The 26,740-nt window shown below is 37.5% G+C and overlaps 1 protein-coding gene and 1 non-coding gene across 3 annotated transcripts in view; one reads left to right on the forward strand and one right to left on the reverse strand.

Annotated features, from left to right (window-relative positions):
- Positions 1-479: 479 nt before the first annotated feature.
- Positions 480-26,740, forward strand: part of ALCAM (activated leukocyte cell adhesion molecule) — a 225,897-nt gene continuing 199,636 nt past the window's right edge. For both annotated transcript variants that reach the window (XM_070368771.1, XM_070368775.1), the window contains exon 1: positions 480-1,196. In XM_070368771.1, coding sequence (XP_070224872.1) covers positions 1,124-1,196 — 73 coding nt within the window. In that variant the 5' untranslated portion in view covers positions 480-1,123. The remainder of the gene's footprint in view (positions 1,197-26,740) is intronic.
- Positions 15,327-15,398, reverse strand: TRNAW-CCA (transfer RNA tryptophan (anticodon CCA)). The gene has a single exon. It is a non-coding gene; the product is annotated as a tRNA-Trp (tRNA).

The following is a 26,740-nucleotide window of genomic DNA, read 5'->3' on the forward strand; positions in this document are numbered from 1 at the left end:
AACTTCTCGGAGGCAAGTTCCCACCCTAGCTACCTCCTCCAGCCCCTTCCTCCCTCTTTTGCTCCCCACCCCCCACAAATTGGACCCAAAGTTGAGAGTGTCTGGCAAAGTCTGTACTCCTACCTCCCTGCCCTACTATTCCCTTTGCAGAAGAAGCAGGCTGCGATATCACGGACGAAAAGTCCCTGAGGAGTGAGCCAGTGAACAGGCGTCTGGGGGCAAAAAGGGCAATATGAAACGCTGCGAAGCTGCGTGGGCAGTGTGAAGTTAGAGTAGGTCTGAACAGAGCTCTGATAACTACACTGCAAGTGGCGGTCTTGGAGGCCCTACCGAGAGCCGGCTGCTTCTGGGTCCGCTTCCTATTGGCGGGCGTGGCCCCGGGGCGGAGCCACTAAAATACCCCGCCCACTTGGGGGCTCCAGGACGCGGCGCGCGCGACTTCCCAAAGGAGTTCCAGATTCGGCCTCAGTCTGGGACTTGGTCCTGCAGCGCCTCTAGGCTGCGGATCCCGCTCCTACCACCTGCACTTGGCTCTACCTCCTGCGAAGCGGGGAGCTGAGAGGAGAGAGGGAGGAGGCGAAGGGAGGAGGAGAGCGGCAGCTTACACACGCCTTCCAGTCGCTCCACTCAGAGCAGCCCAGAGACCGCCGCTGGCGCCGCTGCTGTCGCTGCCACCGCCGCTGCCACCTGAGGAGACCGCCTGGACCTGTCGCCCTTCGGTTGCCACCCCCAGCAGTTCTTTCCTAATACTGGGCTTTTTATGCACACTGCCACTACCATTATTATTATTACGAGAGAAGGAAAACAACGGACCCGCTAAAAAGAACCACGTATACCTTTCCGAATTACTCAAGTGTCTCCCGGGAAGAGAGGGTCGCCGGCCCCGGGAGGAGCAGCCAAAGGGGCCGAGGGCGGGTGTGGAAGCGGAGGCGGGAGGAGTTGGGCACTGCGTGGTGGAAAGTTGCGGGCGGCGGAGACGGGAAGGTGCAGCGCCACAGCCCAGAGGGCAGTGTGTCAGGGAGAAGCCTCTGCCCCCAGCGTCCGGAGAGCGAGCGCGCGGGGCCGGGGACGACGCCCCCTCCTGCGGCGCGGACTCTGTCGGTGGTCCCTGAGGAGGAGGAATATGGCTTCGAAGGCGGCCCCCTCCTGCCGTCTGGTCTTCTGCCTCTTGATCTCCGCTGCTGTCCTTAGGCCAGGTAAGAACAGGGGCCTCGGAGCAGCCCCAGGGCGGCCTGGACCGGGGGGCAGCTTCCTAGGTCCCGGGCCCGGGCCTCGCGCCCCCCACCCCCGTGGGCGGCGCGCCCAGGCGGATGGGGGAGGTAAGGGACCGGTGGTGCGGGCACAGAGCTGGCCCTGGGTTCCCTCACCTGTGCCGCATGTTTGAGTTCGGTCGGTTGGCTCAAGTTGGGGCAGCGACTGGGGCACTGGATAAATCTCCAGGAAGTTTGGGTGCGGCCGGGGTCGGGGCTTCAGGGGGCCCGCAGGCGAGATTCGTCTGGTTCTCTCCCCTTCCCCCATGCGGCCCCCGCCTGGGTGGCGGGCTCTCGCCCTCTGACAACCCCCCGGGTATCAAAGTCCACGTCACTGCGCTCTGGGCAGTTTCCCTTTCGCTTAGCTCTGAGGCAATAACTCGCACTTTTTCGTGATAAATCCCCTGGTAACTTCCCCTGGGTGAGAGGTGAAGAAAGGAAGGGAGGGCTTTCCTCTTTGGATCCACTGAAAAGCTCCGGCCGCGGCTTGGAAGCCCCTTCCTCCATTGTCTGGGTGGGTTGTGAGGGTGGGGGTGACGGCGGGCAAAGGACGCAGCCTGGACTGGAATCCGCAGCCAGGTCTGTGCGCCCTTAGTGAGGCGGCTGAGGATTGGTCAGGACCGGTGATCCGACCTCAGTTTTCAGTTCTGTGTTGAGACTCATAAGGAAAAAAAAAAACCCCAACAACTAATATATCTCGTCTGGGAATCCCTTTCCTCGCCCTTAGGGACGTCCCCTGGCGCTGTCATCCTCGAGACCCGCTGGGTGGCTGACAGGAGTTGATCCTCACAGGGCGTTCCGCGTGCTCGCAGTCGCTTGCCAGAGCAGCAGGTTAATTTTCCCTTGACTTGAGGATTTGGGGGGACATTCTTTTCTCCCTTTGAAGTTTTGATCTGTAGCCCCTCCTAGACAGTTGAAGATAAAACTCCTACTTCCTGTTATTCCGGCTTCTGTTTGTCCTCTTGCTCCTTACTTTAGTTTTTATCAAAGGAAAACTCACTTGCTTTTCTCATCTTTTATTTCTGCACATACCTTTAGTTGTTGGCAAGCTCAGGTCAAAGCAGAGGTTTGAAAGCCTCTGGATGTCTCCCAGGAAAGGAGGGGAGAGTGAGGCTGGGGGTTAGAGCCTGAAGATCCCTGGTGTTGGTGAACTGCCACCGCTGTGTGTGTGTGGTGGTGGTACGCGGGAGGTGGGTGCCCTCCCCAGATCTGGTCTCTTTTAAAGTTACATTTCTAGTTGAGGTAATGAGCTCGCGTGCTGTTCTGAGGCAAGAGAGGTCTGTGACAGATCTCCGGCTCTGGGGCTGGGAGTGTGAAGCGAGAGTTGAACCGGATTGAAAGCTGGTGGGGTGGGGCGAGAACACCTGAGAAGGAGGAAGGGGAGACCCCCTTGGGTCAGGCACTGTACAGATCTCACTTTTTCCAGATCCCAGTGTCCGGTGTGGGAAGCAAGGGCACTCATTCAGGAGTCGAGGGGAGAGGAGGGAGCGTGAGGGTGCTGTAGTTTGTAAAATGCAAAGATCCACACGCCTACAGTTGGTTTTAACCCCCTGGCCACCTTAAGAGTGTAAGTCTCACCTACATCCTCCACCCCCAGACCACACGCATACGCCCAGTTTCCTTTTCAGTGCTGAATTTATTTTCAGTTGGGCCACCTCGGAGGACAGGTTTTTCCGCACTTGTAACTGCTAAAAAGGGAGAGGTTCCTCTTTCGGATCTTGGGGCGACTGTTTTGGCGCAGCAAGCTCGCGTTTCTCTCCGGCACCCAACTGCATGCTTCCAGCCAGCCCGGGAGGGCTCCCTTACAGCTGCCGACCCGCAACTGATCTGCGGGTCGGAAGGCTCGGACCCTCAGATCGGCGCTTTCCTTGAATTTACCCGGCTGACGTATGCTCCAGATTCTCCGTACGGCATGTGTGTTTTGAAAGAAAGGATTATGACACTAAAACCGCCATGTCCAGACTCTGGACGCAAGTCTTGGACTGCAAGTGCGCCTTCTTCGGATCCCTCAGCACAGCCGAGCCCGGTGGGGATGCAGTGCCAATAGCTGGCTTATTCAAAGGCACTAACTGACTGCCCCGCGTGCAGCCCTTCATTTCCGGAGCCCTTTTGACAGTGTGTTTAGACCTAGAGTTTGTGAAACTGCCCCTGCAGGTCTTTCCGTCTATAGTCACTATATAGCATTGAAATCAATATATTGTAGGCATGGTATGTAGTCTATTTTGAAGGGAGAAGGAGAATTATCTATGAACCACGGAAAATGAATTCGGCGATAAAGGCGATGAAGTATGTGCTCAGCATCTGAGGGAGCAAGAATCTCATTATTCTCGTAGAAAGAGCGTCAGCCTGTGGTGACATTTTGTATTGCTTTTAAAAAGGCTTTCCTTGGTTATTTACAGGAAGGTGGGGTCCTGTAATTATCTATTTCTTCTCTTGGGTCATCTGTGTGCACTCCTCTCTGCAATGTTTCTGAATTGCTCACTGACATAAGGTTCATTCCAAAGCATAAGCACCCTTGAAGGTCCCCCTCCCCCTCCCCCAGTGAAATATTATGTTCGGAATGCATCTGTTTATCTCAACAGGCCTTGGGAAAAACATCAAATAATGTCCTTCAGACTACCTGATTTGGGACTATTAAAATTTATAATTTCAAAACTGCAAACTGCTTAGAAGCCAGTAATATTGCTGTTTCCTTGACGATTTAATACAATAGCAATTCATAATTTAATGGGTCACTATTTAAAGTAAACTGCTTTCCTAGGTTTGTTTCAGGTCATTTACCTTCAGGCACTTGAGCAAGTCATTTCACCATCTTGGGCTTCAGTATCCGCATATATAAGGAAAAGGGTGGACTGAGACTCTGCTGAGAGCTCTGACAGCTCAGAATTCTGTTTCTAATGACCTAAGGTAAAAAGCCCATTTAGGCAAGGCAGAGTCATTTTCCAATTGTATTTTTCTAATGCTTTCAAACAGCCTGGACAGACACAATTCCTATAAATTCGATTACTAGAAAAATGTGAGTGGCTCCCAATTGCTAGTTTTCCATCTTTTTTCCTTCTTTTTAAACTCATATCTTGTGCTTACTCCTCTGGGCCTGAATCATACTATTAAAAAATGTATAATAGAATTAGTCTCCCATTCTCCTGGTAAAAGGGATCCCAACAGTCAGAAAAGGCTTTAGGTCGTAAAAAAAAAAAAAAACAGATACAGAAAAACTCTTTACTGCAGCCCATCCCTTCTGGAAGACTGGCTGTATTTAAACTTCATATATAGTTCCTAGAATAAAATGTAAGTCATGGTTTATGCTAAAATGTTCAAAGTCTTATATGTACATATTAAAAATGCTCCTAAACAAACTTGATTTGCTTCATAGTTGTGTGTACAATATAGAAGTAAATAGAATATAATAAGGCTTTTGTGTCATTTTGAAATCTGTAGAAATCCAAAATATTTTTATGACTAGATTCTAAACTTTTTCTGACTTTTTAGAAAATCTAAACTAGCTTGTCTTTAAAAATAGAAATTTAGAAGAAATGCTTCTCTATTGTTGACTTATTAAAAAGAAAAAAATCAACAAAAACCTACTTTAAGACTCCTAAAAGTTAACAAAAAATTCTTTATATTGGTATTAGTACTCATGTGTTCAGTTTGTAGCTATGCTGCATAAGAATTTTGTAACCTTGGGGAAGTTATTTTTCTACTCCTTTTTTATTTCCCATCTGTAAAATTATCTCCTTGTGTAGTGCATCATTCTGATTTTGGTGAGATTAGTAACTCCCTTGCTCAGCATTTTGAATTTTTCAAGTAAAACATGCTATATTAAGACTTTTATTATATCCTTAATAGAGTAACACTTTTAAATATATTCCACTTATCACTTGGAACTTTTTATTAAAAGCAGGCAAAAATGTTTTCTTTTTTTCCCCTTTTCACCCTCAAGTTTTCATGACACTAAATACAGGCCTTTGTAAAACCAAGCACTAAATTGTCAGCATTACTTAGTGTAAGATGGCAGCTTTTTGTCATATAGTATTTTAAATGCTTTATAATCACCCTATTATATATTCCCAAACACATCTCTTTTTGTTCTAGTCATCTGTTTCACATAAAACGTCATCAAAGAGTTCTAGCTCTCTGGAACAATTCTCTCAAGTAGACACATGCAATGTGTATCCCAAATATACAGGAGAGCAACATAGTTGCAGCTATGATAAAAGAGTAACTCTGTGTCTGTGTGTATACACAGAAACTTTAATTTCCCTCAAAGTGTAATTTGTTAGGTTTTCATAAAGGCCCATTTTATTTCTCACACATGATTTTATATAGCATATTAAGAATTCAGCTAACTTATTGGAATACTAAAGAAAATTTTCTTGGGAGTGGTAAGTGATGAATTAATGTTTATTTGATTATTACTTTTGGATATCAGCTCCTTTTTATTTTCGATACAGATTGAAAAAGACCAGAAAAATGTCCATTTTTATTTCTCATTACTTTTTTATTTGGGCAGAAGTTTCCTTTTCCTGTGGAGAACAAAGCCAAGACTAAAATATATCTAAAAAAAGGATATTATTGGCTTTTGATAAGGTTAAATCTTACGGTTATTACAAGTATCCCTATAGTGTACAAAATATGATCATATATTTGTAGTTACTGATATTTTCATCCAGCTAATTTCTCTGTTTAGATAACAAAATTTATGTTCTCTCCCCCAAACGTATTAGACGGAATACCATATATATTTCAGCTAGGCCTAGTTCCAAATGTGCTGTAGTATTCAGTAATTGTTTTATGGTAACCTATTATCAGATCCCATTATTGTAGTGTATGTTCCAAGAACGAAATTAGCTTTTAGTGCTTCCTCTTTTATTTATCCAGTCAGTTCCCAATTATCCATTCTATTCAAGGGGCAATCAGAGTTGTGCAAAATCCAAAAATTTCTAATCAAAGGATTACGTAATTCAACTTTGAGTTGAGGTACTTCAATGAACACGATTATGACTGAACCTCTAAGAATTCATAGTATTGCAATACAATGAAATGAAATTGTGGGAGAAAAGTCTAATCAGATATTAGATAGCTGTCCAGTTCCTCTGGCTTGCTTCCCTGCCTTTTTACTCCCTAAAACTCTGTTCTGTCACTCCATGACCCATACATCATGGTAGATCCAAGACACTCCTGAATTATGCCTGGTTTATTCAATTATTAATGGTACCCTTTCACTCTCACAAGTGCAGTTTGGATGGCAAATTATATGGTCACAATAGTTATTAATGACTTGACTGTCTATGTGTCTGTCTTAGAATACTTAAGTTAGAATACTACAGTTAAGGCATTCCTCATCCTGACACACTGCTTATTTCTAACCTTTTTAAGTATCAGCTACAGTGAAGTATCAATAAGGGGTTATATGTTTCTTTAATGTCAAGTTCGACAGAGATATAAGGTTATGGCTAGAACCCCAGAATATTGTAGTATGTGTGAAACATTAAGGATTCCATGGACTGGAGTGGAAATCAAATCGACCTGAGATGCCAAGAGAGTAGTGGTATTTGAAATTCACCTGAAAGCTATACTTAGCCGTGGAGTTATCTAGAGAAGGCCTATTTCAATTTGATTCTGAAATCCTTTCTTAGCCAGCTGCACAATTCTCATTCTGTTCTTCTGTAAAGTTTCTCAGTAGCTCCATTGTCAATTTAGATCTAAAAATAAATTACCAAGGATATCTATACAATTGTAGGAAGGTATCAAGTCTTTTTGTATATGTGAGCTACAGTTGTGAGCTATCAGTTAGATATGGTGACCTGACTTGCAACAGCCAACAACATGACCATGACAGTCGGTGTCAAGACTGACTGTTCCTGATTGGTCACTCACTGGTTGTTTGGTTCATCTGTCTCTGAGGGTCTCAGATATTCCGAAAACTCCAAAAGGAAATGGAGGTAGGAAACGTGAGAAGGTATTATCTAAGCACACAGTTAAAGGGTGCCATAGATTTGTCCTTATTAATAGGATAGATTGAAGGGAGAGGGCATTGGACACTGTGGCTAAAACTCTTATCAGCATATTCTTAAGTACTTTCCCTAATAGTTGAGAGGTTTCTGGGTATAAAATTTACCTAGTTCCAAATCAAGCAAAAAACAAAAATAAGTCTTGCTACTCTTATTAAAATTTTGAACCACAATGTGTCAGTTAACTATGCCACATAATAAAGTATTCCAAAATATAATGGTTTAAAACAGCAACTGTCTTATGTAGTTAATTATTTTTCTATTTGGCAATTTAGACTAGATATTTGGGTGCTCTTATGGTTTTAGTTCCATATCATTCTATTGTAGTCTGCTGTGGGTCAGCCTATGTAGCTTTGTGTTTGGGATTTAACTGGTTGTTGTTCAGGAAAAATTAATTATTTTCCATAGTCTTTCACTTTCTGATTAGGTTCCATAGGCTAGTTCTCTTGATGGAAGCTGGATTCCGAGAGAAGGCAGAAGTGTGCAAGTCTTCTGGAAAACCATTCTGCCGCATTGTTTGTAAAGACAAATTTCAATCCCAGCTCAAATTCAAGGATGGGGAAATCATCTCCATTTATTGAATGGAAGGAGCCAAAAATCACTTTGCTAAAGGGGTTGATAAAGACCAGGAGAGAGGGTTAGTATTATTTTTGTAATCAGTCTGCCTCTCACAATAGTAGTGAGGGGTGTGGCAGTAGCAGGGATCCTTCCTACAGATCCTTAACTCCATATCCACAGTTTACACCCTTCTTTTCCAGATTATTAGGCACAAAATATTATAGGGGCTCATATATTGTAGAGCAGTGTCCAATAAGAATACTGTTGCCCACTGTTCAAACTTAATTTTCCCCTGGAATAAAATTATGGCAAGTTTAATCTGTGTATGTATGTGTGTATGTATATGTGGAGAGAGAGACTGAAGGGTTAAAGGCATGCAATTCATGATCAGAAGCTAAAATGTGATAGAGAGAGGTTACTGGGAAACTGAGAAGGTGTCTTAGACTTCTGTCTTGTTCAGTTCTTCTATTTGACAGCTAAGATAGAGGAACATACAGGTAAAGAGAAGTAAAATTCAAAAGAAACTTAATCACCATTTTTGGGACAACAGTGGTTTTAGTTTGATGTATGTTTAGACCCATAGGTTCAAGGTTTTAGAGCTATGAAGAACCTTAAAAGTACTCAGCTACTTGCTTAAGATCATATAACCAAGCCAAAATTAATTAAAACTCTTGTCAGTTAACCATTCAACATATATAATAGCATTCAAATTATGTTCAGTATGTGCAAAGCATTGAGCTTGGTGCTGGAGATACAGTAATAAACTAGCTACTAAATAGCCAAGTCTTTCATGTCAAGAAATTATGTTCTCTCTGTAAAACAGACATAAGTCAACTAATTATACAATTATTGGATAGAACTTTTGCTAAGTACTACGAGGATGCATAAAGAACATTTTACGTCAGTGTGGCCAAATTTGGTCTGGAGGTTAGGAAAACAAATCAGAAAGGTTCTTTCAAGAAGTGATATCTAAAGTTGAGAGATAATTAAGCAGAAGATATGAACTGAAGGAATGAGATGAGTGAATACACTAAGGAGAAGGAATATGGTTCTCACTCCTGGAGGTAACCAGGAATTTCTTGACGTTGTTCAAATTCTTTTTTGTAATTTCCCTAATTTACTTACCAGTTGTGGGGTTCAGCAGAGGATCTCTTTGATTTTATTCAAATTCTTGTATACTAACACATATTTGCATGTATACTTTCTCCACTTTAAAAATACCTAGGGGGAACATACTCTACATACCATTTTGTACTTTTCCTTTTTCATTTAGAAGCACATTTTGGAGAATAAAAGAATATCTAATATCAGCACATCTCTACCTCATTTTTTCACATGGTATATTGGAGTTTATTGTGCATACCATAATTAACCATTTCCCCAGTTCTTGGAAATGTAGATTTTTTCCCTAATCTTTATTACAAACAGTGTGGTAGTGGACATTTTAATACTGGTTCTCCTTCATAAGATCAATTATGTTGGCAGGAAAATATCTTAGAAGTGAAATTGCTGAGTCAAAGAATATATGTATTTTACATTTAGAAAGAGATTCTGTTAATAATTACAGTTCAAAGAGTATATATTGAATTGTATACTTAAAAGTTGCTAAGAAAGTAGATCTTAAAAGTTTTCATCACAGAAAATAATTGTAACTATGTGTGGAGATGATAGTTAACTAAACTTATTGTGCTGGATGGTTTTGCAATATATACATCTATGAAATCATTATGTTGTACACCTAAAACAAATATATGTCAATTATATTTCTATTTAAAAATGGAATATGTATCTTTGAGAAGTTTCCTCAGCAGCTCAGCAGTAAAGAATCTGCCTCCCAATGCAGGAGCCTCAGAAGACTTGGGTTTGATCCTGGGATTGGAAGAACCCCTGGAGGAGGACATGGCAACTCACTCCAGTATTCTTGTCTGGAGAATCCCATGGACAGAGGAGCCTAGAGGGCTGTGGTCCATAATGTCGTGAAGAGTCGGACATGACTTAGCACACAGAGGCATATCTTTAATCGCAACAAAGGTATATGCGGATGCACCTTACCCATACTTCTCTACTATTACTATAACTTTTAGAAAACCAGGATAATATGTTGATTCTTATTTATTTAGAGCTTGTGGGAAAAATGAGAATTATAGGAATAATTGGCACACATCTTTATGTAAGGGAAAATTATAGACAATTTAATGTCTAACTTGAATACACAGGAGTTGTTGTTTAGTCGCTAAGTTCTGTCCAACTCTTCTAACGACCCCATGAGATGAGCCTGCCAGGCTCCTCTGTCCATGGGGTTTCCCAGGCAAGAATCCCGAAGTGGGTTGCCATCTCCTTCTCCAGAAGATCTTCCCCACCCAGGGACTGAACCCGTGTCTCCTGCATTGGCAGGTTGATTCTTTGCCACTGAGCCACCTGGGAAGCCCCAGTATACAGGACGGTGTGTGCATGCTCAGTCATGACCATGGAGCCACAAATGCAGGAAAGAAGTGCATTTATTATGAATTATTATCATTGCTATTTCCACATAAGATAGGTAACTTTTAGAACATAAATCATATAATCATGAGCCATATTTTTTTCCATTTTAGAAGATTCATACTCTATGGGATGAGATTAACTGAAGCAGTGGATTAAGAGGGAGCAAGATGTGAACCTTGAGTAGTTGATAATGCTTTTCATCACACAAGTGGTTTCCAAGTATTCATGTTAGTTCATTGTGGATGCAATATACATTTGTGGGTGGTCTCACTAACACCATTTTCTAAACTCTGTTTAATAGGTTTTACTAAACAGACCTCATTTTTAAGTAAATCATATTTTGAAAAATTCTTCCAAGTTTGTTTTAACAGGATTGTCAAAATTAGTTTTGAGCTGATAAAAATACCATCTTCCATAAGTTTATAAAAAATATCAGTGCTATTACATATGTTTCACCCTGTAATTTTTGGCCCAACTATGGAAATGAGTAAAGTATAATTTTATAATTACTTTTATGTGGAGAAACCATAAAATAGATACATGAAGTTTCCAACAAGTATATGCTGAAGATATATTTTTAAAAGGCAACAAATGCTCATAATGGACTTACTGTATGTACATACTGTAATTTTATAAATAAAGCAATTTCTGCCTAGCATTTACTTTTAAATATTCAAACTTGTGGCCTTCATTCTATAGGCATTTTCTCTACCTAGTGATAGGTATGACATTTTCTAAGAAAAATGTTTATGTTGGTCATAAGGCATAGGTTTTATATTTTTGCAGAGATAAACAAAATATGAATAATGAATAATGCTTTTGATATCAGATCTAAGAGAAAAATGTAATATATATTTGCATTTATCCTGTTGGATTAATCCTCTATGAAGCCCAACCCCAGTGTATCATAATCTAATTCTAAAATAGAAAATTTCCTTTAGGAATGACTGATTGGTATATGATAAAACAGCTTTTCTTATCATACTGGAATGGCAAATAAATATGTTTATTAAAACAAAACCTGCATCAACTCAGCTGTTTTTCTCTTTGCTGATAAGTATATCTTCTTTCTAAAATAAATGATTAAACAGTAAAAAGAGTAGAGTTTCCAGGTATGGTTTGGAGGTTATCATTTTCTAGAAATGATCCTCAATATTGAGCTAAAAAGGATTTGAATTACCTGAGTAGTGATTTTGTGTGTGTGTGTGTGTGTGTGTGTACACTGTGGCTATACCTCAGTGGTATTAAAAAATAATTGCTTAATTTTTGTAGACTGTCACTGCTTACAGATTTTACAGACTGTCAATACATAGAGTATATTCCATTGCACAAGAGCTCAAGAACTTGGGCTGTGGATCAGAACAATAGTTTGATTACTGTTTCTTGCCTTTAACTTCTTGTTTGTAAAACGAGGATTACGATACTATCAAGTTCATTTGATGTGAATATTCAAGAAAGTAATGAAGGCATAGTGCATGACTCAGTGCCTGGCACAAAGTGGACTCTCAACCAATAATAATCATTATGAATCACATTTTTCAGTATTCATAATATTATAATAAATGTCAGTTTATTTGTAACAGAAAAATATGTGAAATACCTCACTTTACTAGTTGGAAGATATATTTAGTTCCATTAAAGTACATTTTTGAGTTTCCATAACAAAATTGGAATTCATATTCTTATTAGGATATATCATAGTCCCAGTATCTGCCAAATAGCTTTTCAGTTTTACGAACTCAAGGAAAACAAAAGAAAAACACAAATTGAAAATTGCAGCCTTAAAATGTAATTTCCTGCAAACAAAAATCGTTAAAGAAAAATAACACCTTGTAAAATTATAAAGACATAAGCAATTTATAATATTATTCTTAGAAATTGATATTGCATATGTGCTTCTATAATTTGAAAAGTATTAGAGCTTAAAAAGGGAAAAGTTTTACAGTATTATAATAGAGTTGTTTTGAAGACAAAATTATGATTTTAAATACAAGATGCATTTTCTCAACCATAATTCAATAGAGGGAGCTCCACTACTTTACTTTTATGAGTACTGTAGGATGCTTCTATTTATTATGATTTTCTGCTGACCTCTAATTTAATAATGAAATTATTAAAAATCTATAATTTTAATATTAATGATATTTTTGAAATTGAACAATATCTTCCTCTTATTAATGGAATTCAAAAAGTGCTTCTGCAAATAATATATGTTTTAAAACCCTAGTTCTTAGTTCTCTGTATCCTTTGAATAATAAATCACTAGAGGAAATTAAAGTAGATATACTCTTGAGAAGCATACTTCAAATTAATACAGCAAAACATCAAAGGACAAGTTTATTTCCAGTGATAAAATAATGAATATTTTGATATTACTTTTGTGATATCTGTTAAATAAGACAGTTATATATTGGAATAGAAGAGGAAAAATAGCTGGTATTTTTCACACTCTGCCTAGATTTTTAACCAAGTGATTATAGATTTCTATGTGCAAATAGCCTATACTCATATCTTTTGCTTTTTTATTTTTCCAAATATCCCCTTGATTTAGATAGCTCCAACTATATTTTCAGTCTAAGTTGAACTCTGTCACTTGTGTGTGACCCTGACAATTCATTTACCTTTTCTGGGGTTCACTTTTGTCATGAAAGTATTGTCTCATATGATTTCTAAGGTCTTAAAAATTCTAAGATTCAAAATTATACGTTGATTTAGAAAAATTTATACAGGTTTGAATCGGTAGTAATCAATAACTTTTACTGGAGGCCCAATTAAGAAAAAAGGTTTTAAAATTATGATTCTTATTTACTTTTTATTCAAAACAGAAATTATGAGTTCTACAGAAAATTGCCTAATTCTATACATAGACCTCCTAATTTATTTTATTTTTTTTTTTTCTTTATTTTATTTTAAATATAAATTTATTTATTTTAATTGGAAGCTAATTACTTTACAATATTGTATTGGTTTTGCCATACATCAACATGAATCCACCAAGGGTAATTTATTTTAAAAATGCCATCAATTAAAGAAATGGCCCAGTACGTGTAAGAATTGCCAACAAAGAGACATCTTTTAAACATTTCATAAATTAAAGTTAGATATGTGCTTTCATGGCAGTGCTAGTAGGGAAACCTGGGATTGAGGCCTGTAACTTATTCATTATAGTTTTAAGCATTCTTTGAAGTAAGTGCTTGTTTAATTTAGCTTTCTTTCTGTTTAGATTAGAGTTTTGAGAGTGTAGCTTCTGGAGGCAAACTGAGTGGTTTTGAGATCTCATCTCAACTCTTCACCTTCTTAGCTGGGTGACACTGGGAAAATTGTTTAATCCCTCTTCTGTAATAATGCATGCAATAGGGGCAAGCTCATTCAGTAGTGTGGTTGTCAAATAATCTGCTCTCAGCCCATTGTTAATATTACTGAAATATTTAAATTCAGTTAATCTCTAACTTCCCCCAAATATGATTATAAACCCAACTTACTCCCACTAATATAACACATAAAACAGAGAGGTCTCAGGCTGTTCAAAATTATAAAATTGACACCTGTAGCTCCTCCCCAGTCCACCTTTTTTCTCTACTCAAGAAGTAGACTATGAATGACAGTGATGTCATGTTATTTATTAGTCATTAACTGAATTTATTTGTTATATGAAACAAGTCATTCACAAATGCCTAGACTTTATCCATTAATTATTAGTATTATATTCATTATGACACAATTCTTATCTGATAATGAAGCATAATTGCATTGTGATCTAAATTTAGAGGTAAAATTAAAGCTAAAATTGCAGACTGTAGTTCACAGTGTCTGAAAGCATACTGTTGTTTTAGGTCATTCTTGTAAGTTGGCAAGAGGTAATTTAAGAGTAAGAAAATGTGTATGTGCTTAAGACAGATTTATGTAGACCCTAGATTCAGAGTACAATAGAGTAGTGATCATAAGCAATTTTAAGGAAGTAAAAAAAAATAGTCTGTTTTCCCAAACTTCAGTCTAGCACCCCTCCAATCTCTTCTATCTGCCATTAAAATGAAATTAAGATGTGAAAGAATCTTGTTACTGTTCTGCTTAAAATACTTCAGTGGCTCTCTGTTACTGTAAAGATAAAATACAAACTTATAAGTGTAACATTTTAGGTCCTTCATGCCTTTCTTGACACAGTCTTTCTTGGAAATCTGTGCTCCAGGCATACTTCTAAGTGTGCCATGACCTCCTTGACCCTGTGTTGTTATTCATGTCACTGTCTTATTCCAGATTTCTCTCTCTACCCTCCTCCATCACCATCTCTTTGCCTGAAAAATAATTGGCATCTCCATCCAGACACAATTTGGATGTCATCTTCTTCAGAAATTCTTCCCTGATTGCCCTAAAGTGTATGCTCTCTATAGTTCTAAAGCTAATTTCCTCTATTGCCCAATGCCGGTTTACTCATTTCTCTCTACCTTAGAGGATTTTTCGGAGAAGGCAATGGCACCCCACTCCAGTACTCTTGCCTGGAAAATCCCATGGACGGAGGAGCCTGGTAGGCTGCAGTCCATGGGGTCGCTGAGGATCGGACACGACTGAGCGACTTCACTTTCACTTTTCACTTTCATGCCTTGGAGAAGGAAATGGCAACCCACTCCAGTGTTCTTGCCTGGAGAATCCCAGGGACGGGGGAGCCTGGTGGGTGTTCGACTGTGTCGAACAGAATCAGACATGACTGAAGTGACTTAGTAGTAGTAGTAGTAGTAGTTGTAGAAGAGGATTTTTATGTTCTGGAGGCAGGGGCTATGTCTTAATCTCTTTTCCTACTCAGAGTCTACTGATACACACCATATCCCCCATAAATATATGAAGATTGAATAAATACATTAAGTAAAAATAGAAATCTTAATAAAGTGAAAGAAAGTGAAAGTGAAGCCGCTCAGTCGTGTCCGACTCTTTAGGACCGCTTGGACGGTAGCCTACCAGGCTCCTCCGTCCATGGGATTCTCCAGGCAAGATTACTGGAGTGGGTTTCCATTTCCTTCTCCAGGGGATCTTCCCAACCCAGGGATCGAACCCGGGTTTCCCGCATTGGAGGCAGACGCTTTAACCGCTGAGCCACCAGGGAAAAAAGCCCTTAATAAAGCCTATATATATATTTTATATATGAATATCTGTACGGGGACAATTTTTCAATGGTTTTTAGAAATTCAATTAGAGAACGGATAATGTCCTGAATTACGGTTCTTGAAAAGAAATATTTGCCATATTTTACCCAAGCTGCCAGCTTCCCTGGTGGCTAAGATGGTAAAGAATCTGCCTGCAATGCAGGATACCTGGATTCCATCCCTAGGTCAGGAAGACCCCCTAGAGAAGGGAATAGCTGCCAAATCCAGTACTTTTGCCTGGAGAATCCCATGGACAGAGGAGCCTGGTGGGCTATAATCCATGGGGTCACAAAGTGTCAGACACGATTGAGCAGCTGACTTTCACTTTTTCACCCAAGCTATGCAATGAAGTATACAAAGAAGTGGAGTAAAGTTGGTCTAGTTTTACTTCCAGGTGTCAATCCAGGTTAACATAAAATAAAAACCTTAATAACTGTGTTCCTTTAGTGTTCATAGACATTGAACATTAAATGTAAGATCATCCAGAGAAATACAGAAGTGCATTTAAACTGATTTATTTTTGTTTTTAAGACTAATTTTTTCTAGGAAAATTGTAGGAACACATCCTCAATAGGCAGTAAATGACTGGTAATAATTTTATTTCTCCTGTTTTGAATTCTTAAGTTAAAACTTTGGATCAGGGCATTTTCCTGATTATGGCAAAAACAGGATAGAAAAGATTTCATTAGAAGTTTATTAGTCACACAGGCAATATTGAATATATTTGTACCACAGAAGATATGTATGTATTGTGGGCCATGACTTGAAGGCTGTTAACGGTAAAATATCAGAGATAATTTGAAAAAAATCTAGTGTTACTTCTGCAGAAGTATTTTTTATTGAAGAATTTTTAAAATGTAGGCACAGATAGAGAAAAGTTCATGAAAAAATGGATTTTGTTTTTACTGAAAAATAAACCTTGTGCACTTGAAACTTACATTTTTTCTCTGGGTAAAGTAATCTTAATCCTTATAAGATTTCTAGTTAAAGTCTTTTTTAAAACATAAGCCTTTATTTATTTTTTACTTTACCGTGACTCCTTCCCAGTTGTTTGGAATTTTAACTTTACTATCATGGCTTTATTCTGTTATTCCCTATAGAATACCTTGTTAGTAAATTTTTACTTCTATGGTCTGCTACTCAAGTCCTGAATCCCACAGACAAATTCTAATATTTTCTAGTATATTATAAAAGTACTTGTCCAGATAAACCAACACAAATGCAACACATTGTCATTAATATTTCCCACAGATTATATACCTGGTATGCTCCATGCACAGTAGTACCTTAGAAAAGAATGACCAATATATTTGTATAATCAATTTTAAGCCTAAAGATTATACTTTTTATTTTATATTTTCCCCCAGGCATTTTTATTTTTATTTTTCATTGGCATATAGTTGATTTAAAATATTGTGTTAGTTCCAGGGGTACAGCAAAGTGATTTAGTTATTCATATATCTATTCTTTTTCAGATTATTTTCTCATATAGGTTATTACAGAGTATTGAGTACAGTTGCCTATGCTATGCAGTAGGTCCTTGTTGATTATGTATTTTACATATAATAGTGTGCATAGGCCATTTAGTTTTTATTTTATTATTATTTTTAAATTTATTTATTTTTTGAGTTACCAAGTCTACTGTCACTTTCAGCCTTTATAATATAGGACTTTGAATGTGTATAGTGTTGAATGCACATGTATCAAAAATTAATCACTGTAAACATATTCTCAAATAAAGCCAAGTAAATGAGACTTTTTATTTATATATATAAAACTGGTGGGCCATGTCAATGACCTGTCAAAAGTCTGGATTAATCAAGTAGTCCACATGATAATTTTTTTTTTAATGTCTTCTACTGCTTGAAAAAATGTTACTGATTTCTATGACAAATGTTGCATGGATTCTAGGGTTCTCATATAGGCTCCACAGTAACAATATTGTGATCCAACAAAGCAATCATCCCACAGTCGTGTCAGACAATATATAAATCATAGAGCTTTCAATTTTCCATGGATAGAGAATCTAAGGTTAATACAATGAAATAATTTTCGTTATCAATGAGCCTTATTTTATTCTATGTTAACAGGTTTCAAAAGTTAAATTTTCTTATAGAAGATGTGATTACAGGAAAAAATGAGTATTTTGTATATGCTATAAAAGACAAGGAATGCTTAAGGGGGCAGCCTGTACTACAGAGGAATATATAAGAGTGAATGAGTGGACCTCTCTACAGAGAGAAAAGAGAGACAAACTTGAATTCTAGCATGAAAGAGAAATTGCTATTTAAAAAGAGTTTATCACAGATTGCTTATGTGGACCAGTAGCATCATACCATAAAATAATTTTTCTTTTCAGCTCAGCACCTGGTTGATAATATTCTCTAGTAATTCCAAATTTGAATCTCTCTTCTCAATAACTAAAAATCACTTAATTTTTTTTTTTAATCTTGGAGTAGGGAGAACAATGGCTGGAAAGAAACCTCTTATGGAGAAATTTTGATGCAAATCTCTATTGAAACCCAGATAATTATTAACCAAATTTAGCAGTGTCTATCCAATATTACCATAGCAGAATGTGAAATTATCAAAGTTGGGTAATTCTGAATGGTATAAGTTTGCTGAATTCTGGAGATCAACTTAAGTTAAATCAAGTAATTCTAGGGCATATCATTTAATAGTGAAATTATATAACTATACAATATAACTGTCATTTTCCAACTAAGCATATTTATGCATATTCTGATCGGTGATGAGTGCTGAAGTCTTGTTTATACAAATCCAGTTCCCTACATGAACCAGTGAGAATCTGCTAAGACAGTGTTTTTGAAACTACTCGCCCCACAGATGGATGGAGCATATGCTATTAACATAGTATTAAATGATCTGCCCTAAACCTAGGGATTAGTGGGCCTGAGATAAGACTTGAGCATTGAGCTTCTGTTTCAAAGAGTGGGTCTGGGCTGAAATGAAGAGTTTAACTCCCAAGTTTGCAGAGAAAGTTAAAGTTAGAGAAATGAGTATAACAGAAAGATAAGTGGGTGACTACTCAACTTCTGGAAAAGGAAGTCTGATGGGTGGATATCCTGAAGAAGGAAGAAGTGGGTATTAGAAAACCAGAGTTAGGTATACAAAAATGAACCAGTGAAATATCTTTGGTTAGAATAGGTGCCTCTACATCTGTTTGGCATCAACTACACAATGGCTCGTGCTTAAGCCAACTGAATTCAAGACCATAATAACTGCAAATTTGGTTCCACTTACAGTTTCCCTCCCCTGGTTTATTCATAAGGCAAGAATTCAGCCAAATCAATTCTTATTGGCTGGGGACATTACTCCCCATGCTTAGATTTTGTGACACTTTCCCCCACATACTACCTTCCTACCTTCTTTCCCCATTGCCTTTATCCTGAGACATTAGACCCTGCTTCCTGACAGCCTCAACTTGGCCTGTCATTATATTAAAATAAATATATGTATTTAGTTGATTTTTAAATGAGTTGTGGATTTTTTAAAAGTTGAAATAGTGTGAGAGATGTTTATTATTTCCTATAGAGTTACACACATTTATGAGACACATGCCTGTTTGAACACAAAGCCCAATTCAAGAACTACCAAATAACTCGTTATCATTATATTCCTTTTTCAAGCACAATCTCTAATGTTTAGAATGGTATCCTTCTGAATTTAATCATTTAACATGAAAACAAGGTCAAAGGTAGAATGATCAAGTTACCTAATAAACATTATTTTCCCAATAGTTTTCATCTCACTCTGGTTAATATCATATTAAGTGTTATATTAATTATACTATTATATATCATTATATTAATGATATTTCAAATTGATAAATTTTGAGTTTTATCTTTTCTCACCTCAGATAATTTTCTAGATAGATATTTAGAGATTTATCCTTGAAAATTAAAATAACTGAGTGGTAATTACATTTTCCACAGCAGTGTTTAGTAGTCAAACAGGCTGAACTTCCAAATGAGTTTGCTACAGGAATGGCAGGCGGAAATAAAAATAAAATATTTAACCAAACCTCTCCACTCCCCACAAAATACCATCAAACAAAGCCCAGAAACAGTTCAAACATAAGATCATCCTTTACTTTTTTGTGGTTATTTACTTTGCCTTCTGGAAATATTGCACAATCTGTTAGTTTTTTCTCTTTAGATGTTTGCAGGATATGGGATGTACTACTAAGTTTTTTAAAAGTGAATTGATTCTCACAACAGTACCTGTGTGTACTTGTTAACCACATAACTACATTATTAACTATAGTTGCTTCACAAATAGTAAAATAAAATGAAAAAGAAGCTAAGAAAACAGTTATATACTTCACTAACTTTATTGTTCAATGATTAAACTAGAAAATATTTAATAGTGAGTGTTTGTTTATCATTGTTAAATCAGTAACAGTAACCAGGATCGTTGTGGCGTGGATAACAGTGACCAGGAGCTTTCCTACTTGGTGAGGCTTGACTGCCAGTGATCAATGGCAGAGTGATGTAGGAGACTGGAGAGGAAATACGAGCCCCAAGTTTCAGTTCTGTCCTGGGATTTTGTTGTTTTCTGTTTCTTTGGTTGCTCAATGATGATATTAGGCCAGAACATGTGACTGATTATAAGTGGGTGAGTTTCCTTCCATGTGATTATAGGTGTTTCCTTCCATGTGATTATAAGTGTTATGTGATTTAATTATATTGCCAAATAAAAAGGATCTTTGCATTGCCTCTCTTGGTATTAGTTGTTGTTCTTTTGTTCTCACCAATGTGCTCATTAAGAGCTAGCGATGTAACATTTTGCAGTTTGAGATTACCAATCATATTGTCCCATAAATAAAACAATAAACTGTAGAAATAAAGAATAAAGTATAGACAGGCATTATCAGTGTGTGGAATTATGGCAGACAGGAGGGATATAACTTCTCCCCTAGTCAACACTGAACATACTTGATGAGAATCTACTATCATGTTTTCATTTTGGTCTCTATATTTGAAATAAAGATATAGAGAAGTTAGATTTGGTGCAGAGAAAAACAATAAACTTGATTAAACCTTACAGAACACAGGTCTTGTGAGGAAGAGTTAAAGTCTGGAGAAGGAAGGGGTAAACTGAATTAATAGCTGTGATGAAAACACTGATCCATGACTCTATCTTCACAGACAGCTGTCCTACATCAATAATCACAACACAGGGTTCAGCTACTGAAAAAAGATAGTTCCTTGACTATGAATTTGCTGCTTTTGAGAATGACTCAGAGACTGCCATCTCTGATAGTGTTACAAAATGTTATAGCCAATTGTCTGTCTGGGATGTTTTATATGTATTTTATAATCAAGGCAGAGATTTTTCTGATATCTCTTTCAATGCAGAGATCAGTATGAAAGGATAATAAACTTGGTGATAAACACTTCATTTTTCTTACCTGTTACATGATAGAAACTGTAACTTAAGATCCCTCTGGTTCAAATTGTCTATGTTTTTGAGTGTTGTAATTTTGGATCTGAACCTTAGCTTAATATTCAATTGTTGAAATATCCTTTTAGGAAACTTAGTTTAAGAGATCAGACTTCTTTTTCTTTTAAAAGATAAAATGGGTAGAGTTTTAAATTTATTTAGTTTTGGCTGTGCTGGGTCTTCATTGTTGTGCAGGATTTTCTTTAGTTGAGGCAGGTGGGCGCTACTTTCTAGTTGTGGTGCATGTGCTTTGGTGGCTTCTCTTATTCTGGAGCAACGGCTCTAGAATCTGTGGGCTTCAGTAGTTGTGGCACACAGGCTCAGTAGTTGTGGCTCCTGGGCTCTAGAGCACAGGCTCAGTAGTTGTTGTGCATGGGCTTAGTTGCTCTGTGGCATGTGGAATCTTCCCAGACCAGGGATCAAACCCATGTCCTCCACACTGGCAGGAGGATTCTTTACCACTGAGCCACCAGGGAAGCCCCACATGGGTAGATTTTGAACTTAAAAATTAGATTGCAAATGAGTCTAACCAGACCCTGTGGATCTTTTAGCTCTTTAGGTTTCAGAGACCTGAGACTTTAAATTCAAGATATAAAGACCATAGAGGCTTCCCAGGTGGCTCAGTGGGCAAAAAAATCTGCCTGCAATACAGAGGATGAAGACAGATGCAAGTTTGATCCCCCAATTGGGAAGATCCCCTAGAGGAGGGCATGGCAATCCACTCCAGTATTCTTGCCTGGAGAATCCCATGGACAGAGGAGCCTGGTGGGCTGCAGTCTAGAGGGTCACAAAGAGTCAGATATGACTGAAGTGACTGAGCATGCATGCACTCATAGACAGTATAAATTGAGTGGTTATATTAAGGAGTTTGTGAAAGAAAAGAGGAAGAATGAATAACTGAAACAGATATTTAAGTGGGCAGGTTATGTAATGTCTCTAGGTCAGTTTCCTTGTCTGTAATGTGAGTGAATGAGTGAAAGTCACTCAGTCCTGTCTGATTCTTTGGGACCCCATGAACTATACAGCCCATGGAATTCTCCAGGCCAGAATACTGGAGTGGGTAGCCTTTGCCTTCTCCAGGGGATCTTCCCAATGCATGGATTGAACCCAGGTCTCCTGCATTGCAGGTGGATTTGTTATCAGCTGAGCCACAAGGGAAGCCCATCTGTAATGTGAAAGTAGTAATAATACCAGAGTTGCTGAAAGAACTAAATGAGATAATCTTTGTAAAGTGATTAGCAAATTGAATGGCAAGAAGTACAGGCTGAAATGTTATCTATTATTGTTAGTACTGCCATTGTTGTCAACATCTTAAATAATGTTTTAATATGCTAAACCTTCCATGGAAAAGTTTAAATATTATATATATGCAAATATAATACATAAGAGGAAAAAATTTTCATGTAAAGTGGAAAATTATCCCACTATAGTTTTCTTTATCCTTTTTTTATTCAGAAAAAAGTAGTGACAGAACAATGTATGTAATATGCTCATTTGCAAGAAAATGGAATATATCTTTACACAGACATAGTCATTTAACATGCTTGTGTATACAAAGCTATTTTTTTTCTGAAAAACATACAAGAACATTTAGTAATGGCTATCTCTGAAAGAGAGGGCAGGGGATACAAGACAGAAGGAAGCTTTTTCTGTTTTAACTGCATATTCTTTTACGTGATTTGAGTATTTATAATTTGTATATTATTTTTAAATAAGCTACTAGTACAAAGATTATTAAACAATAGTGCTACTACCAAAACTATAGAAGAGATACTTTCTTCTCCAGAAAGTAATGTATTTATTTTGACTTGAGAAATTAGAACATTTCTCTGCATATAGTGCCATTCATTATTATAAAATTTTAGAGTAACAGTTATACTCATTTTTGCCTGTTTCTTGCTTCTGTTTCTTTTCTTTAGACCCATGAAAGTTTTTTGATTTATTATAGTAAACTTAACAAATATATTGGAATTAAAATGACCCCTCATTTCTATTGACATTTTACAAAATACTAGTCCACATTTAACTTTAAATCAATTTAAGATGGTATTACAGTTCAGTTCAGTCACTCAGTCGTGTCCAACTCTTTGCAACCCCATGAACCACAGCACGCCAGGCCTCCCTATCCATCACCAGCTCCTGAAGTTTACGCAAATTCACGTCCAGTGAGTCGGTGATGCCAACCAACCATCTCATCCTCTGTCGTCCCCTTCTCCTCCTGCCCTCAATCTTTCCCAGCCTGAGGGTCTTTTCAAATGAGTCAGCTCTTCGCATCAGGTGGCCGAAGTATTGGAGTTTCAGCTTCAACATCAGTCCTTCCAACACCAGTCCTTCCAGTGAACTCCCAGGACTGATCTCCTTTAGGATGGACTGGTTGGATCTCCTTGCAGTCCAAGGGACTCTCAAGAGTCTTCTCCAACACCATAGTTCAAAAGCATCAATTCTTTGGCGCTCAGCTTTCTTTATAGTCCAACTCTCACATCCGTACACGACTACTGGAAAAACCATAGCCTTGACTAGATGGACCTTTGTTGACAAAATAATATCTCTGCTTTTTAATATGCTGGCCAGGTTGGTCATAACTTTCCTTCCAAGGAGTAAGCATTTTTAATTTCATGGCTGCAATCACCATCTGCAGTGATTTTGGAGCCCAAAAAAATAAAGTCTGACGCTGTTTTCACTGTTTCCCCATCTATTTGCCGTGACGTGATGGGACCAGATTCCATGATCTTAGTTTTCTGAATGTTGAGCTTTAAGCCAACTTTTTCACTCTCCTCTTTCACTTTTATCAAGAGGTTCTTTAGTTCTTCTTCACTTTCTGCCATAAGGGTGGTGTCATCTGCCTATCTGAGATTATTGATATTTCTCCCCGCAATCTTTATTACAGCTTGTGCATCTTCCAGCCCAGCATTTCTCATGATGTACTCTGTATATAAGTTAAATATTACAGGTTTCTTGTTAATTGATATTTTGAAGTGACTTGCAAATGTAAATGTAAGCCTATATGATACCTACTAAAAGATTGTTCAGGCATATAGGTAACAAATTCACATCTGTATAGATAAACAAATGAGCCTGAGAAGAAAACATATAAGAGAAATTTTAATTTTGTATCAGTGATAATTTTCTGACACCAAAGGTTGTTGAACCTTGTTTTATGAAATTGATAAATTTAGAAGCTTGTGGAATTGTAGTCCTGGAGAAGTGTTTCTTATACCCTTATGATCCCAATAATTAGGCCATCATGAAATTCATTATGAAATTTCTTATACTCTTATGATCCCAATAATTAGGCCTTCATGAAATTCATGAAGGCCTAATTATGGTACATATTTATACTCACTCTTAAAATTCAGTGTACAGATAAGCTTTACTAATGTCTGATGTAAAGAAATTTGTTTAGCATTGTTTAATCTGGTTTCTGATTTAAAACGCTTGGAGAATCAGTGCTTAGGAAACATTATTCTATTCACACTTACAAATAAAATATATTACACAAATGAAACATATTTTCCAAATTTAAGATTATTTGCTCTCTGGGGTCATCTAGAACTATATTTCTGCATTAAAAATAAAAATACAAGAGAAGAGCAAAATAGCCTACTAAAGAAGTCTACACAATTTATTTCTATGAAGTTCTTATATGAACATATGAGTTCTTCATAATTTGGAATTTATATCATCCAGTTTTTAATTTTAAGCTTACTTAAATTAAGACTAATTTTAAATTTGGAGAAGTAGCCAACAATAATTGTATTATTTTCATCATTTTTTGCTGGTATGCTGAATTCTTAGCACCTCATAAGAAGCTGGAGGACTCAGGGGTTATCAAAGATAAAATATTACTACACAGAATATAGAAAAATTGTATTACCAAATAGGTTTTATCAATTAGAAAATTTCAAAGCATAAATATCTGCAAATAAAACTTTTTGTTATTCTAATTTAAGGAGTGCTTAGAGGAATGGAGGAATATTAAATCTTAAGTCTTCATAGGAGGAATTTAGCAGAGCTAAAGTCTGTGAGGCAGAGTTAACCCTCCTCGCAATCCTTCTAACAACAAAGGATTATTTTTTCAAGTGTAGATTCATACAAAACGATTTATAACTCACCTGATTCATTAACACCACTTGGGCCACAATCTCCCTGTAGTCGTTATCTCTGGCATTTTTCAGAAACGTTGCTCATAAAATGATTCTTTTCAGTACTGGCAGTCTAATGGTGTCTTACTTTTAGATTGTATTCTGGCATTTAGAAATACAAATTGTTCTGATTTCTAGGCCTTCCTTTGTATCTGACATTTAGTTCACAGCTATTCAAGAGCTAATTCAAAAGAGATTAGACTTTAAAACACACATAAACGTGTATTAAAAGAAACAACTGAAAGAATAAGATACTAAAATTAAGACAGGGAGTAAAAGGTTTTTGGGTTTTTTTTTTATTGAAAAATATAATGAACACCTGCCTGTAGGTAATCAACAATTCCAGAGTATTATAACTGATCTCACTTGTCATGTATAGAAGCCAGGCTGATTTAAGTAAAAGTGCTTTCAGTTTATAAGCTGGGATGAATAGTATATGAAAAGCATTATGAATCCCCTCAAATTGCCATAGTAATCCCATAGCTACAGGAGCAAACAAAAAGGCTTTGTGTGTTTTTAAAATGTGATTATAGTCCATTTCCTCAAGAATGCCACATTGGTAGGCAGAGTACTATGGCACTTTCACCAAGTATGGTAACAGTATGTAAAACACCTAAAGCTGAAAGAATTAAAATTAATTCTTAGATCATTGAACCCACTAAGAAGGTACAGAATAGTTTGAGGCAGTAAGGTGAGTGTATTTAGTTCCTCTTTTCCTTTTCCATGTAGCCCATAACACCTGACTCACTGCCTATGTGCATCTGTATGAGATGATGGTACCTAAACTGGAAGGAAATAGCAACCCACTCTAGTATTCTTGCCTGGAGAATTCCATGTAGCCTGGCGGGCTATAGTCCATGGGGTCGCAAAGAGTCAGACACGACTGAGTAAGCAGGCACACACAAACTGGATATTCGAGCAAGGAGGGAAGCATAGGCATCTTGATATGTTTCCAGTTGGCTGCTGCAGATGCACACAACCCTGGTCAGTCAGCCTCCACCCTCACTCCCGGATGCTTGGGCTTTTCCATCTTCAAAAAGCAAATCACTTGCTTCTCAATTGACATTTCTTTGCTACCATTTACATTTACTAGGGCTTCAAAGATTTTCTTTAACTACTTCAACCTAGGCTGACTTTGTAAAAAAAAAAAACAGACCTTTGTCCCAGAGGACTTTTAATAAGTTATCACTGTTTTTAAGAAAATACAAGATATGAAACATATTCCACAAAGTACTCCACAAAATTATTTTTCTTATTTCAGAGTTATTTCATGCAGCTTTATGGTCTATGGGTCTCATGCATTTATTGTCATGAGCAAACTTATTTAGTTTGGCAAATGATTCTTTTTTCATTTTAAGATTAGCTGCAGCCATGTAGAAAGTGTGGCAAGCCAATGAATATATTTTGGAAAATTATTTAATAATTCAGTAGCTTACAAAGATTGCCTTTGCTTTTTCAGAATCTATCATGGTGTTCTCATAAGGTTTTGCTTTATGTTATTATCCTTTCTATTAATACGGAAAGTAGAAGTAGTTTTATAATTAGTGAAACAAGTTCAGGATAGGTTAATAATGACCAGGTTAAGCATTGTAAATGAAGTATGCATTACATACCACAGAATTGCACCTAAAGCTTATCATAAGTTAACAAGCAAGATCTGTGATTTAATGAAGTGACTTTCCTGCTAACTTATT

The sequence above is a fragment of the Bos mutus genome, chromosome 1 (assembly GCF_027580195.1).
Source record: "Bos mutus isolate GX-2022 chromosome 1, NWIPB_WYAK_1.1, whole genome shotgun sequence".
Taxonomy (NCBI): Eukaryota; Metazoa; Chordata; class Mammalia; order Artiodactyla; family Bovidae; genus Bos; species Bos mutus.